This window comes from Zingiber officinale, chromosome 6B, assembly GCF_018446385.1.
Source record: "Zingiber officinale cultivar Zhangliang chromosome 6B, Zo_v1.1, whole genome shotgun sequence".
Taxonomy (NCBI): Eukaryota; Viridiplantae; Streptophyta; class Magnoliopsida; order Zingiberales; family Zingiberaceae; genus Zingiber; species Zingiber officinale.
In genome coordinates this window covers 118,965,562-118,980,678 of record NC_055996.1, presented here as the reverse complement: position 1 = coordinate 118,980,678, position 15,117 = coordinate 118,965,562, and the positions used below count along the sequence as shown (strand labels likewise).

At 41.6% G+C, this 15,117-nt stretch overlaps 1 protein-coding gene across 1 annotated transcript; it reads right to left on the bottom strand.

Moving 5' to 3' along the window:
• Nucleotides 1–10,891: 10,891 nt before the first annotated feature.
• Nucleotides 10,892–15,117, bottom strand: LOC121989245. The gene is made up of 7 exons (XM_042543161.1): nucleotides 14,880–15,117; nucleotides 14,722–14,805; nucleotides 14,465–14,644; nucleotides 13,606–13,776; nucleotides 12,882–13,091; nucleotides 12,641–12,729; nucleotides 10,892–11,733 (listed from the first exon to the last, which is right to left on the bottom strand). Exons 1-7 carry the CDS (start codon nucleotides 14,956–14,958, stop codon nucleotides 11,104–11,106), a joined length of 1,443 nt encoding a protein of 480 aa, XP_042399095.1. The 5' UTR covers nucleotides 14,959–15,117; the 3' UTR covers nucleotides 10,892–11,103.

The following is a 15,117-nucleotide window of genomic DNA, read 5'->3' as shown; positions in this document are numbered from 1 at the left end:
CAGAGTGCATTGCAATGGGCAGTGAACAACCTCATTTTCAATGGATAAATCTTTCTAATGTAGAATTTTAATTGAATTCTAATAAATACAATGGTTGGTCACAAGGAATCCAAGAATCACAAAGTGTGAAAGATATCTTCCTTCCATTTCGTCTCTTTTGTTTGCGCAAAGATGTGAGTAGCTTGTACAATTCTGATCTATCAACAAATTAATTCACTCCAAACAAAAGGAAAAAAAAACACAAGTATTTGATTTGTTGTTGACGATCGAGTTAATTTGTTTAAAAGACAGATAAACTGCAAGGACGTGGTGTTGGGAGGGCAAGATGCAACGAAGGCTATGTTGGTTGCTACTCGGAAAATCTAGAGGTTTCACTGTACAAAGGTCTGAACCTTTTTCTAGCTACCATGTGTTCTTTTAAATTAAATTTTGGATCGCCTGCGGAACTTAACACGTTTGATCCAAAACTTAATCTATTTGTTCTTTTAGGTTTTGACTTAGATCTCCTGCGGAACTTAACACGTTCGACCCAAGTCACCTTAAGTTATTAATTTCATTAAATATTAATTTTCATAATTGGTTCCCAGTACTGACGTGGCGAGGCACATGACCTTCTTGGATATGGGAGCAACCACCACCGACTAGACAAAACCACTTATGGAAAGCTAATATTTAATTTCCTAAAATAACTTTAGGTTAACCGAAAAGAACAATCAAATCACAAGGAAAAATAAAACAAAAGAACACAACATCGAAAAACATATTCGAAATACTAGAATCGTAAGCCTCTTGTATTTGGTATTATTTCCAAAAATAACTAATATGATGCGGAAAGAAAAATTACTAGTTATACCTTTTAGAAAGACCTCTTGATCTTCTACCGTATTCCTCTTCTAACCTCGGGCGTTGTGTGGGCAACAATCTTCCGAGATGAGAAACCACCAACCACCTTCTTCTCCTCCTAGCTAGGTTCGGCCACAAAAGAAGCTTAACCAAGGATGAAGAATTAAACACCAACCAAGCTTCAAGAGATGCTAGCTTTCTCTCCTTCTTCTTCTTCTTCTTCTTCTCCAAGTAGTATCCGGCCACCACAAGAACTCCAAGAGGGATGAAGTATTCGGCCACCACAAGAGGAAGAGAGGGAGAAGATGATGGCCGGCCACAACACCAAGGAAAAGAGGGAGAGAAAATAATAGAGGTTGTATCTCATGAAGGCACCCTCACCCCTTCTTTTATATTCCTTGGCCTAGGCAAATTAGGAAATTTAATTACAATAAAATTTCCTTAATTCCCTTAACATGATTTAATTGAGAAAAATAAAATAAAATTTCCCCAATTAATCTCTAATGGCCGGCCACATTAAAAGAGATAAATTAGACAAGTTTTAATCAACAATTAAAACTTCCTAATTTGTTTTCGGAAACTTTAAAATTAAAATTTATCTTTAAAAATCTCTTCATGGTTGATAAAAATAAATTTTTATAATTTTAATTTTATCAACATGTGGATAATTTTTAAAGAGAAAATAAAATATCTCACCAATCTACAAATAAGGAATGAGATCTAATCTCTTTCTTTAATCTTTTATAGATCTTTTACTAGAGAGATATTTTAATTTTAATTCTCTTTAATAAATTATTTCTTCCACATAATAAAAATTAAAATTAAAATTTTTTTTAATTTAATTTAGTCGGCCCCCACTAGCTTGGGTTCAAGCTAGGGCCGGCCACCCCAATTTATACCTAGGCCGGCCCTAGCTTGGTTGTCAAGTTAGCTTGGTATAGAAGGTGGGTATAGGTGGGTATAGTACTCTATAAATAAGAGGCTACGATAGGGACCGAGAGGAAGAATTGGTTTTGGTCTCCCGATAAAATTAAGCATCTCGTGTTCGCCCCGAACACACAACTTAATTTTATCAATAATAATTCATTCCACTAGAGAACTATTATTGAACGACCGCACTAATCCCAAATTACATTTTTGGGCTCCTTCTTATTATGAGTATGTTAGTCTCCCCGTGTTTAAGATATCGAATGTCCACTAATTAAGTGAGTTACTGACAACTCATTTAATTAATATCTTAATCCAAGAGTAGTACCACTCAACCTTATCATCATGTCGGACTAAATCCACCTGCAGGGTTTAACATTGTTAGGATCGATGATCGCGGCTAGAGGGGGGGTGTGAATAGCCGACCCCAAATCTTCGTTTCTTTCTACAAGTTGACGTTAGTGCAGCGGAAAATAAAACAAAGAAACAAATACAAGAAGATCAAACCTCAACACGCAGCGATGTAACGAGGTTCGGAGATAAATTCCTACTCCTCGGCGTGTCCGTAAGGTGGACGAAGTCTATCAATCCGTCGGTGGATGAGTCCCCGGAGAACCGGCTAATATATATACTCCTTCTAGGTGGAGAAACCTCGCCACAATCTTTCTTGCACCAGCAAGAATAGGAGTACAAGAATACACAAGAAGAAGCAACAATATGAATGTAAAAAACAAACAATCTTGCCTTCTCGTCGGCTGTTGATGAAGCAGCAACTTCACGGGCCAAATACAGCAGCAACTGTTGGAGACCCCAGCCGAGGAAGCTCACGCGAAGCTTCAGCTAAGAAGAGCTCAGCAAAGCTCAGCAACAGCAAGCTCTTACAGAAGCAAGAGGTAGCAGCTGAGGAGAGGAAGAAGAAGAAGTATTGCTGTAGAAGCCCTCGATCTCCTTTTATAACCTGCACTGCAAAGAAGACAGCGAAGAAGACGGAGATAGCCGTTGTCACTCATAACGGCTATACCTGGACCGATCAGGCTCCACCCTGATCGGTCCGAGGCCTCCCTGATCAGTCTTGGGGACCGATCAGGACCTATGCTGATCGGTCCCTAGACCGATCAACACTCTTCACAGAGAACTTGCCCAACTCTCTGATCGTCTCCTGATCGGTCCACAGACTGATCCCCTCCTTTTCTCTTTGCCTTCTGTTCGCTTTCTGATCGGTCTGCAGACCGATCAGATAACATACAGTAGCATACTGTTTGGTTACTGATCGGTCACCAGACCGATCAGATAACCCAGTGTATCACTGGATCGATCCACTGATCGATCCAGCTCTTGGTTTTTGCCCAAACCAAGTCCCACGCCTTCCAAACCAATATCCGGTCAACCTTGACCTATTGGTATCTCATGCTTAGCATCTGGTCACTCCCTTGACCTGCTAAGACTCCCTACCAAGTGTCCGGTCAATCCCTTTGACCCACTTAGACTTTTCTCTTCGTGCCAAGTATCCGGTCACTCCCTTGACCTACTTGACCTTCACAACACCAGATGTCCGATCAGCCTTGATCCATCTAGATTTTTCCTTGCCCGGCTTCACTCACCAGGACTTCCCAACTAACTGGCTTCACTCACCAGGACTTTCCCTTGCCTGGCTTTACTCACCAGGACTTTCACCAACTGCCTGGCTTCACTCACCAGATGTCCGATCAGCCTTGATCCATCTGGATTTTTCCTTGCCCGGCTTCACTCACCAGGACTTCCCAACTGTCTGGCTTCACTCACCAGGACTTTCCCTTGCCTGGCTTCACTCACCAGGACTTTCACCAACTGCCTGGCTTCACTCACCAGGACTTTCACTTTCACCTAGCTTCACTCACTAGGGTTTTCACCTGGCTTCACTCACCAGGATTTCCAATCTGCCTGGCTTCACTCACCAGGACTTTTCCGTCTGCCTGGCTTCACTCACCAGGACTTTCCATCTGCCTGGCTTCACTCACCAGGACTTTCACCTGGCTTCACTCACCAGGATTTTCCATCTGCCTTCCTGATCTAGAGAACGAGCTACCGAGCCCTCTCTGACCTAGTCCGAAGAACGAGCTACCGAGCCCTCTTCGTCTTTCACTTCCGGTCCAGAGAACGAGCTACCGAGCCCTCTCTGACCTAGTCCGGAGAACGAGCTACCGAGCCCTCTCCGACTTCCACTTGCCAAGTTCTCATACTTGGACTTCTCCGTGCCAAGTCTCCATACTTGGACTTCTCCCGTGCCAAGCTCCCTGCTTGGACTTTTCCGTGCCAAGTCAACTCACCTCGGGTCAACCAAGTCAACCTTGACCAAGGGTTGCACCCACAACCTCCCAAGTTTCTGTTCTTGTCAAACATCAGGATACAACTTGAGTCATGTCAACTCGAGTCAGGTCAACCAGGTCAACCTTGACCTAAGGTTGCACCAACAATCTCCCATCAAAATACAACTCTTCTGTTCTCGTCAAACATCAAAATACAACTCGAGTCAGGTCAACTCGAGTCGGGTCAACCAGGTCAACATTGACCTAAGGTTGCACCAACAATCTCCCCCTTTTTGATGTTTGACAAAACCATAACCTAACTTAGGTTTTTTAATGTTTTTCCTTGAACATTCTCCCCAAACCTACACTCTCCCTCTTTTTGACACACATCAAAAAGAGTGAATCAAGGTCAAGAGTTTCTTTCTAATGAAGGTCCCATACCTTTCATTGAAACCCTTAATTTCCCCCTTGATACTAAGGTCAACAATTAACTTAGTGATAATCCCATATCACTCAAGTCTTTAGGAGTAAAAACTCCCCCTAAAAGTCAACTTCCTCTTGACTAATAGGTAAAACTCCCACTAAATGTCAACTCCCCCTTGACCATTGCACCAACAATGTCTTGGAGAGTTTCAAGCCTTTAGAAATCCAAAACACCAACTCCCAGCTGAAATTTAAGACAAAACAGTCAAAAATCAGTAAGTTGGCACGCGCTGATCGGTCACCTGACCGATCAGAGCTTGCCTGGATCGGTCACCAGACCGATCCACACTTCCCTAGATCGGTCCAGTGACCGATCCAGAGTGCCCTGGACCGATCAGAATCCCCTTTGATCGGTCCCCAACTCTGATATCAGAAGTTTCTGATTTTTCTACTTCCGAAATTCAGAAACCTCTCAAAAATCACATAAAATTTCAAAAAAATGTAAAATTTTGAGGATACATTACTCATAACATATATTATCACGGAAAAATAATTTTCGATGAAAATAACTTCCATTTTCAAAACTTGATACAAAGTTCGAAAAACTTTGAAATAGTTCAAGTTTAACTCAACTTTGTATCAACTTGCTCAATGATGAATGCTATCACTAGAAAAGCTTCATCAAGGTTTTTCAAATCAATTTTAAAATGATTTTAAACCCTTTAATTTAGGACCATAATCTCAGGACTATATGTACATGACTTGTACACAAGTTTTCCCTATGATCCTTCCTTCAATTTCGAATTAGGCTCATCTAGGTACAAGACTATGCACCTTGATCCTATCTTGTCATCCTAATATCTCACACACATCTAAGGTGTATCAAACACATCCAAGTCAATTTTGATGTGAGATATGGATTTAGGTCATCTTAACTAAGTTCTCATGCATTTTCTAAACAACAATTTGATCTCCATATCAAATTGTGTTTTAGTCCTTAAATCATTTTCATTGATTATAAATGCAAGAGATGATGACATGACATAAAATAGTATCATAAATGGAACATGTGCCAATGTCATGATGTCATGGTATAAAGTGTGAAACTCTAACTAAGGCATGACATATAAATAACCTAAGCATTATCATGACATTTCAAATGATACTAAATTAAATATGATGTCATGACATGACATATGACAAACAATATATGGCAAATAACATGTAAAGGTATAGGAAATACCTAATTCTAGCCTTAGTTGCCATTTTTGATAATTTTGATCATTTTGCCATAGGTTCTATATTCCTAAGAGTAATAGACCTAAAATCATATACCAAGGATGTTTAGATCACTATGTGCCAATTAAACTGACCTAAGAGAACTCCTCAAATGTAGTTGGCACATTCTAATCACCTTAGGAATAATTCTTAATTTCATTTTCAAGGCTTGATCACACCTTGAAAATTCCTAAAGTGCCACCTTTTGCCATGATTAGGTTAACTACCTATTCAAGTAAGGTTGGCACACCCTAACTCATCTAGCGTGATGAAATCACGCTCCTAGGAATCCAATACCTATTTGAGCTCATTGGGTTCACTAAATATTCACTAGGGATGACTTCCCTAGCAACCCTCCTAATGACCCTCCTAGGATTTGAAGCCTTGGTCATTTGGGACTCATCAAGATCAACTCTAGGGGTGACTCCCCTTGTGACCTTGGTGATGGTCTTCCTAGTCCTAGGTTTTGTTCCATAATCGAATGGAACATCATGGTAAGTGGGCTTGACCACTTGGGACTTAGGTTTGTGACCCAAACCTTTCTTATCCTTGGACTTGTGTTTTTGACCCCTAGACCCTAGAGTCAAATCCTCAAGAGCCTTTTCTAGAGAGTCAAGTCTTGACCTCAAGACTTGATTTTCTTTCTCTAATACCTCAAGCTTTAATTTATCATTTTTCTTTGAGGTATTCTTAGGCATATGTCTAGATGATTTGGGATTTCTACCTAGATTTTCCTTAGCCCTAGATGGATTAATTCTAGGGTTGACATTTCTAGTATTATCCTTATCTAGGTTAACATGTTTGGCTCCTAAGCTCATGTATTGGTTCCTAAAGTTAACATGCTTATCATTATTAACAATTGTAACAAAACTACTAGCATGTGTCTTATTGCAAGAATGAGACTTAATGTTACCTTAGGGTTTGCCTTAGCTCCCCCTATTGACGTGCTCGGTCTCTTGTCCTTGTGAGGTTGCCTCCCCCTCGGACATTGACTCCTATAGTGTCCATTTCGCTTGCATTGGAAGCACACCACGTGCTCCTTGCCTTTGCGTGTCGGGACTCCGGCTTCCTTGACCTTTGGCGCCGGTGGAGTCTTCCTAACCCTCTTTGGACACTTACTCTTGTAATGCCCAAATTTCCCTACACTCAAAGCACATTATGTGTAATTTATTTGAAATTAAATGACTTGAGTTACCTAGGGTTGAGGATGGATGTGAGCTCTCTTCTTCATCCCTTCCGGAGATAGAAGCTTCTTCTTCTTGCTCCGATCTTGAAGAGGAACTCTCCTCCTCTTCTTCCTTAGATGTTGAGTAGCCCTCAACTTCTAAATCCATGCCTCCATGATGTGAGCTACTTGGCTCACTTGACTCCTCTTCATGACTTGAAGTGGAGTTCTCCTTATGGAACTTTGCTAAGTTATTCCACAACTCCTTGGCATCGTTATATCCACCTATCCTACACAAAACATCATTAGGTAAAGAAAATTCAATGATTTTCGTTACCTCATCATTGATGGTTGATTGGTGGATTTGCTCCTTCGTCCACTTCTTCTTCTCCAAAAGTTCTCCTTCTTTATCCAATGGAGGAGTAAAACCTAATTGCACACACCTCCAATTTTCTAGGTTAGTCATAAGAAAGTACTTCATTCTTACCTTCCAAAACGCGAAGTCGTCGCGATCGTAGAAAGGTGGAATTGTGACGTCTTCTCCAAATAACTCCATTCTCTAGCTCGTGCTCCCCCGGGTGTTGATCAAACGAAGAGCGACCTCGCTCTGATATCACTTGTTAGGATCGATGGTCGCGGCTAGAGAGGGGGGGTGTGAATAGCCGACCCCAAATCTTCGTTTCTTTCTACAAGTTGACGTTAGTGCAGCGGAAAATAAAACAAAGAAACAAAGACAAGAAGATAAAACCTCAACACGCAGTGATGTAACGAGGTTCGGAGATAAACTCCTACTCCTCGGCGTGTCCGTAAGGTGGACGAAGCCTATCAATCCGTCGGTGGATGAGTCCCCGGAGAACCGGCTAATATATATACTCCTTCTAGGTGAAGAAACCTCGCCACAATCTTTCTTGCACCAGCAAGAATAGGAGTACAAGAATACACAAGAAGAAGCAACAATATGAATGTAAAAAACAAAGAATCTTGCCTTCTCGTCGGCTGTTGATGAAGCAGCAACTTCACGGGCCAAATACAGCAGCAACTGTTGGAGACCCCAGCCGAGGAAGCTCACGCGAAGCTTCAGCTAAGAAGAGCTCAGCAAAGCTCAGCAACAGCAAGCTCTTACAGAAGCAAGAGGTAGCAGCTGAGGAGAGGAAGAAGAAGAAGTATTGCTGTAGAAGCCCTCGATCTCCTTTTATAACCTGCACTGCAAAGAAGACAGCGAAGAAGACGGAGATAGCCGTTGTCACTCATAACGGCTATACCTGGACCGATCAGGCTCCACCCTGATCGGTCCGAGGCCTCCCTGATCAGTCTTGGGGACCGATCAGGACCTATGCTGATCGGTCCCTAGACCGATCAACACTCTTCACAGAGAACTCGCCCAACTCTCTGATCGTCTCCTGATCGGTCTGTGGACCGATCAGGGTGCATGTGGATCGGTCCACAGACCGATCCCCTCCTTTTCTCTTTGCCTTCTGTTCGCTTTCTGATCGGTCTGCAGACCGATCAGTAACTACACAGAATGCCACTGATCGCTTTCTGATCGGTCACCAGACCGATCAGGAAACCACAGTATCACTGGATCGATCCACTGATCGATCCAGCTCTTGGTTTTTGCCCAAACCAAGTCCCACGCCTTCCAAACCAATATCCGGTCAACCTTGACCTATTGGTATCTCATGCTTAGCATCTGGTCACTCCCTTGACTTGCTAAGACTCCCTACCAAGTGTCCGGTCAATCCCTTTGACCCACTTAGACTTTTCTCTTCGTGCCAAGTATCCGGTCACTCCCTTGACCTACTTAACCTTCACAACACCAGATGTCCGATCAGCCTTGATCCATCTGGATTTTTCCTTGCCCGGCTTCACTCACCAGGACTTCCCAACTGCCTGGCTTCACTCACCAGGACTTTCCCTTGCCTGGCTTCACTCATCAGGACTTTCACCAACTGCCTGGCTTCACTCATCAGGACTTTCACTTTCACCTAGCTTCACTCACTAGGGTTTTCACCTGGCTTCACTCACCAGGATTTCCCAACTGCCTGGCTTCACTCACCAGGACTTTCCCTTGCATGGCTTCACTCACCAAGACTTTCACCAACTGCCTGGCTTCACTCACCAGGACTTTCACTTTCACCTAGCTTCACTCACTAGGGTTTTCACCTGACTTCACTCACCAGGATTTCCAATCTGCCTGGCTTCACTCACCAGGGCTTTTCCGTCTGCCTGGCTTCACTCACCAGGACTTTCCATCTGCCTGGCTTCACTCACCAGGACTTTCACCTGGCTTCACTCACCAGGATTTTCACCTGGCTTTACTCACCAGGATTTTCTATCTGCCTTCCTGATCTAGAGAACGAGTTACCGAGCCCTCTCTGACCTAGTCCGAAGAACGAGCTACCGAGCCCTCTCCGTCTTTCACTTCCGGTCCAGAGAACGAGCTACCGAGCCCTCTCTAACCTAGTCCGGAGAACGAGCTACCGAGCCCTCTCCGACTTCCACTTGCCAAGTTCCCATACTTGGACTTCTCCGTGCCAAGTCTCCATACTTGGACTTTCTCCCGTGCCAAGCTCCCTGCTTGGACTTTTCCCGTGCCAAGCTCCCTGCTTGGACTTTTCCGTGCCAAGTCAACTCACCTCGGGTCAACCAGGTCAACCTTGACCAAGGGTTGCACCCACAACCTCCCAAGTTTCTGTTCTTGTCAAACATCAAGATACAACTTGAGTCAGGTCAACTCGAGTCAGGTCAACCAGGTCAACCTTGACCTAAGGTTGCACCAACAATCTCCCATCAAAATACAACTCTTCTGTTCTCGTCAAACATCAAAATACAACTCAAGTCAGGTCAACTCGAGTCGGGTCAACCAGGTCAACCTTGACCTAAGGTTGCACCAACAAACATGACAATCCTTATGAGCTCCTCTTGAGGACATTATCAACCTAGTATCTCTAGGACACAGTTTCCTTCTATAATCAACAACACACACTATAAGTGATATCATTTCCCAACTTATCGGGTTTATTGATTCGTCGAACTAAATCTCACCCATTGATAAATTAAAGAAATAAATATCAAATATATGTGTTTGTTATTATATTAGGATTAAGAGCACACACTTCCATAATAACTGAGGTCTTTGTTCCTTTATAAAGTCATATAAAAGAAACGACCTCAAATGGTCCTACTCAATACACTCTGAGTGTATTAGTGTAATTATATAGTCAAGATAAACTAATACCTAATTACACTACGACCTTCTAATGGTTTGTTCCTTTCCATTTTGGTCGTGAGCTACTGTTTATAATTTATAAGGTACTGATAACATTATCTCCTGCATGTGACACCACATACTATGTTATCTACAATATAAATTAATTGAACAACTACAACTAAATGTAGACAATTTGACCAAATGTGATTCTTTATTCATAATGAATGTTTACAAAGCTTAGGCTTTCAGTATACACTCCAATATACTACTATTGTATTTATCTACCATGCTGCCATCGAGAAGATGGTCATCGGTGCTAAAGTTGTTGAAATTTCGTTCGGTTTCAATTTTTATGTATAAAAATTATATAAATACAGAATTTTCCTAGCGTCTGCTCATTACGAGTATGCACTAGCGTCTGCTACCTCGAGCTAATAATTACGCAGCGGAAATATGAAGGTTAACAAAAGAGAATCACAAATTGAAGGTTAACAGCGGAAATTATGCTACGATCGAGAAGATGGTCATCGGTGCTGAAGGCCAGCGAATAATTGTCACAGGGAATCCAAGAATCACAAACTGAATAATTGATTTCCAAAGCGGTACATCATTTTGTTAACCTTCAGGACATGGAATCTTCTAAGATGATGCCTCAGAAGATCTGGTATCAAAGCATGTGCAGAAGTATACTGTCAGCACACAGTAGTACAAGAGAGGGGAAATGCATGCGACACCAAAGCACAAGAGCATTGCACTATCTATTACAACAATATCATATCTTACGCTTAGATTTCTCTTAAGAAAACAAAGATAAAGATTGTTGGAGATTACAATATAGCACCAGAAATTTTATATTTTTTCACCATTTTCTAGGCATGTAGTAGAAGATCACAATATAACATAGATATAAGTATATAACCTAGCTGAGAAACTTTCCTGCGAATGACTAGGAAGATTCAACTTCCATCTAATCAGTAGTTGCCAAAACCTGTGTAATTATTTCGGTAGCGCACACCATACTGCTCGTAAATGGGATCAGCGTAGTTTAGTGCCTTAATCTCCACCATCTGCCGCTTGCTATCCAACTCCTGAACCGCTCCAAAAATGATCTCGTTTGTTGTTTCACAGCTCTGCTTGTAATATGTTTGCGGGCCAGATGAGTATTGCCTGTGTCGTTGGAGATTTTGTCGTTGATAAACTTGTTGCTGCTGTGGTTGATGTGGTTCAGCATGCCATCCTGCTGGATAAGGCGAAGTGTGTCGAATGTGTTGGATTTTTTCTGGCTCTTTCGACGTGAAAGAGTAATTCGCTAGCGTAGTTGGAGTTCTTGTCTCTAATGGCGGTGGTATCTCATCCTCTGGAAGGACAAAACTGTCTGCCGTGGGCCAACTGCTAGATCTCTGCTGTTGCTGCTGAAAATGTGCAGTTTTTGATCTCCTTCTGAATACTCGGGATACAAGCTTTCCAAAGGCAGTGAAGATGCCTTCTTCATCTGCATTCTCCACTTCATCTCCGGTAGGAATAAGTGGTGGTCTTATTGATTGTCTGGTTGGTTTCTGGTATGGAGGCATGGTTGTTCCTTTCATAGCAGTTTGAGGATCCTGGTAAAAAAAATCATTCTATTTTCAGTAAAACTGTTGTTTTAAGAACATATGAAAGACAAGTGCTGGTTGCTTGCAATAACAATTCGACTTTATTTTTTTTTTCTTCCTAAGGATCTGTTTGTTCTGTGGCAAATAGGTATTTTCAGGTATAAAAAATGTTCCGAAGTAAACTTTTTTCAGGAAAAGTGAATATTTTCCCTTGTTTGACTATGAACAAAGGAAAATATTTCCCCTTCCATTTCTTTCTCACGTGATCGAGCTCTCTACCAAAGCAAGCTCGGCCAAAATCCCTGCCTGGTTTGCCTGATCAAGTTCTATCTAAATCTGTGCCTGCTCCAACTCAAGCTTCGTCACAATAACTGTAGTCCACCAGATTGAGTAGAAGGTCAGCTTGATTACTGCCTATTCAGAAACGAAGGAAGGGAGCTCACAAGATGCTGCAAGGAGCTTTGCTTTGAGGGAGCTCCTCAGATTGAACACAAAGGTAACTCCACCTCAAGACAACGCCAGTAGTTGACAGAGGACTGAACCAGCCAACCAGGGAATAGCAGAAGTTGCCAAATGCAAAGGACTGTTGGAGGAAGCAGAGACAAGGGTGCAGGGTTGCTAGAAGGGAATTTGTTTTACTATTGGCCAGTGAGAATTTTCCATTTGCCATGTTTCTAATCTGCCAATCACTTTCCATGGAACCAACTCTAATATGCCCCCCATTGACTGAATTTAAAATGTTTATCAATAATGGAATCAAGTAATGTAAACTTTGGAGGGATATAATCAAGGAAAACAAATTTCTAATTTTGACTACTTAAACCACTTGAGGGATAGTTACCATCTCGATCAAAAACATAATGAATAATGCTCCTTTAATAAACATAGCAAAGTAGGATATCGATTAATTACTCACACTTTCGGAAGAGACCATTCCTCCCACCCGCCTTTGGAGTAAAGCAAGCATGTAACCAGAGAAAACAGCAGCAAATAGAACAGCGATTCCTATGTTGGTAAAAAAAAAATTAGAACATTTCATAAATCCCGATCAACGTACATGCCAAGATACAAGAAATCAAATTTTAATGCAGTAGACTTCAATCATTAGTATTGTTCTATACTAATGAGGTGACTACTAGTAAAATAAGAGAAAATACCGAGCGGAAAACCAGTGTCATATTGGTGAGCACAATCGTCAATGTTGAGTTGAATTTCTCTGATTGCTTGATTTCCTCGGTCGACAACTAAGAGAGAGCAGCTACTAGCAATATAAACAACTTCAAAATCTGTAGAGAACTTTGCCCCTTCGCTGGGACCATCAGAATGCCCAGTTTTACTCCACTTTCCTCCGGCAATGGTTGTAACCCCTACACAGATTGAACCACAAAATAAGGTAGGATATTTGGAATACTAACTCTCTTCAGAGCATGCTGAAACAAAGTTAACTCTGAAAATTTCACAGATCTAGGCCTCTTAAAATTGAAAGATAAATAGCAATAGCTTAAATGCCTAGAGAAATATACAAGCACATTCAGGATCAAATGTATCATAGCAACTATAACATCATAAAGCATAGTTTTTTTTTTCAATATTTACTCAATAGCAAATTAACTCCCAACTTGAGTGTCAGTTGCAATAATTTCCAACTATGTAGCGTCATTTGGATTCGTGAAACCAAGTCCTATTACTTTGCCCATAAATTCATGCAACTGTTAGAACAAAAAGGGACCTTGTCTTGAATTGGAACTGCCTGACCTATCTAAAGTTAAATTTTGGATAGATTTTTTACCAAGAAATTCTGCAATTAGCTTTCAGCATTCTATTCCTAACCATAAGGCCTACATACATAATGTTTACCACGCTTCGTGAATTCTATCTTACCCATGTCACTGATTTTCCTGATTGCCATGTTTGCTGCGTCTGCAACATATATATTCCCCCTTTCATCAACTGTAAATCCTTTAGGATGGTTCAGTCTTGCTTCCCTCAGACCTCCATCCACATGACCCCCAAGGCCTTCAAGAGAGCCAGCAATAAGCTTAGGTCTGCTATCTGCAGTAGTCAAAAGTGCACAAGTATGATCAGCTAAGAAGTTTTATATACTGGTTTCATCACAAAAACATACAGAAACTCTTTAAGCACTTTAGGATGGAAATCAAACATTATTCTGATACCTTAGCATTATAAATCATTTTTTGTTAGCTATCTTCAGATTTAGAAGTAAAGCACAACCTCGGGTCAAGGGTTCAAATCCATATAACGATACTATTCGGAGGGCTTTAACCTTCTTGCTTCTGCCTGGGACACCCACCCACCCCCCAAAAAAAAACACTCCTTTCCTTGTCTGGTGAAAAAGGAACACAAAAATTTGAGGACTCGTCTATGAATGCCAAAAGATGCAAATTTGGCAAATGATAAACATAGTGAATACAGACATGATAAAACTTCAAAAAAAAAAAAAGTCTTGATCTGAAATAGGTCTAGCTGGAACAGAACAAATTAAATCCCAAAAGTAGTGGAATAATAACTTAAACCCCTAAAGTTTGATTGTCACTCTCTCAAAAATCTTGCAGAATAACGTAATACAATCTCTCGGCATTTCTGCTCAAATTTTAGATCTTTTTAAGTGGAAGTACCAAGTTCAGTTTGCGGTAATTAATCAAATATCACTGTAATGGAAAACGTAGAAATTAGAAAAAAAAACAATTTCCAAGTAAATATCAAGCAAAAAAATGTTCACATCTCGACAATGGCAGTGAAATCTGATACAAGTTGCTGTTGACAGAATCCAGCAGCAGCAGCTCTCCACTCCGCGTCACCTCGACCGAGTAGGGCTCAATCCCGAGCTTACTCCCATCAAACACAGTCTCGACTGTATACCCGCTCTCGAATTTCATCAGCGGACGGTTGGCAGAGATCGCTGCAACAAATAGAGCAGATCCCACTAATCCAACAGAAAGAACCCCAAAAAAAAAACTGGGTCAAAAAAAAAAATACCATTTTTTCTTGTAGATTTCAGTGACCAAAACCTATTCACGAGCGCGGATGCAGCATTGGAGACCGCCGCAGTAACAATCTCCCCTAGAACATTAAAAACGCTCAATGTGTTAAAAATGCAATGTAGAAAGCCAAATTTGAGCGAAAAGAGCACTCACTCGCAGGTGAAGCAGCCGAAGCAGCACCAGATCCGTACAGTGAGATCATCGCGAGAATGAACAGCCCTAGCCCTTTCATGTCTGAGCTCCGTAAGATCCGGTGGAGGAAGAGAAGGGGCACGGATCAAGCTCACGGCAGCAGAGGCAACGAGAGCACCGGATCGAAGCCTTGCTAAAAATGGGAGACAGGGAGGAGCAGCGAGTGATGTGGATTGCGAACTGTGGAGTGTGAAGAAGA

Excerpts from the sequence above, each read along its gene's own strand:
- LOC121989245 (XM_042543161.1), bottom strand. The coding sequence starts at position 14,958 with ATGAAAGGGCTAGGGCTGTTCATTCTCGCGATGATCTCACTGTACGGA. Across the intron at positions 14,645-14,721 it reads GAAATCTACAAGAAAAAATG|CGATCTCTGCCAACCGTCCG; the intron begins GTATTTTTTTTT and ends TATTTGTTGCAG. Across the intron at positions 12,730-12,881 it reads TGACACTGGTTTTCCGCTCG|GAATCGCTGTTCTATTTGCT; the intron begins GTATTTTCTCTT and ends TTACCAACATAG.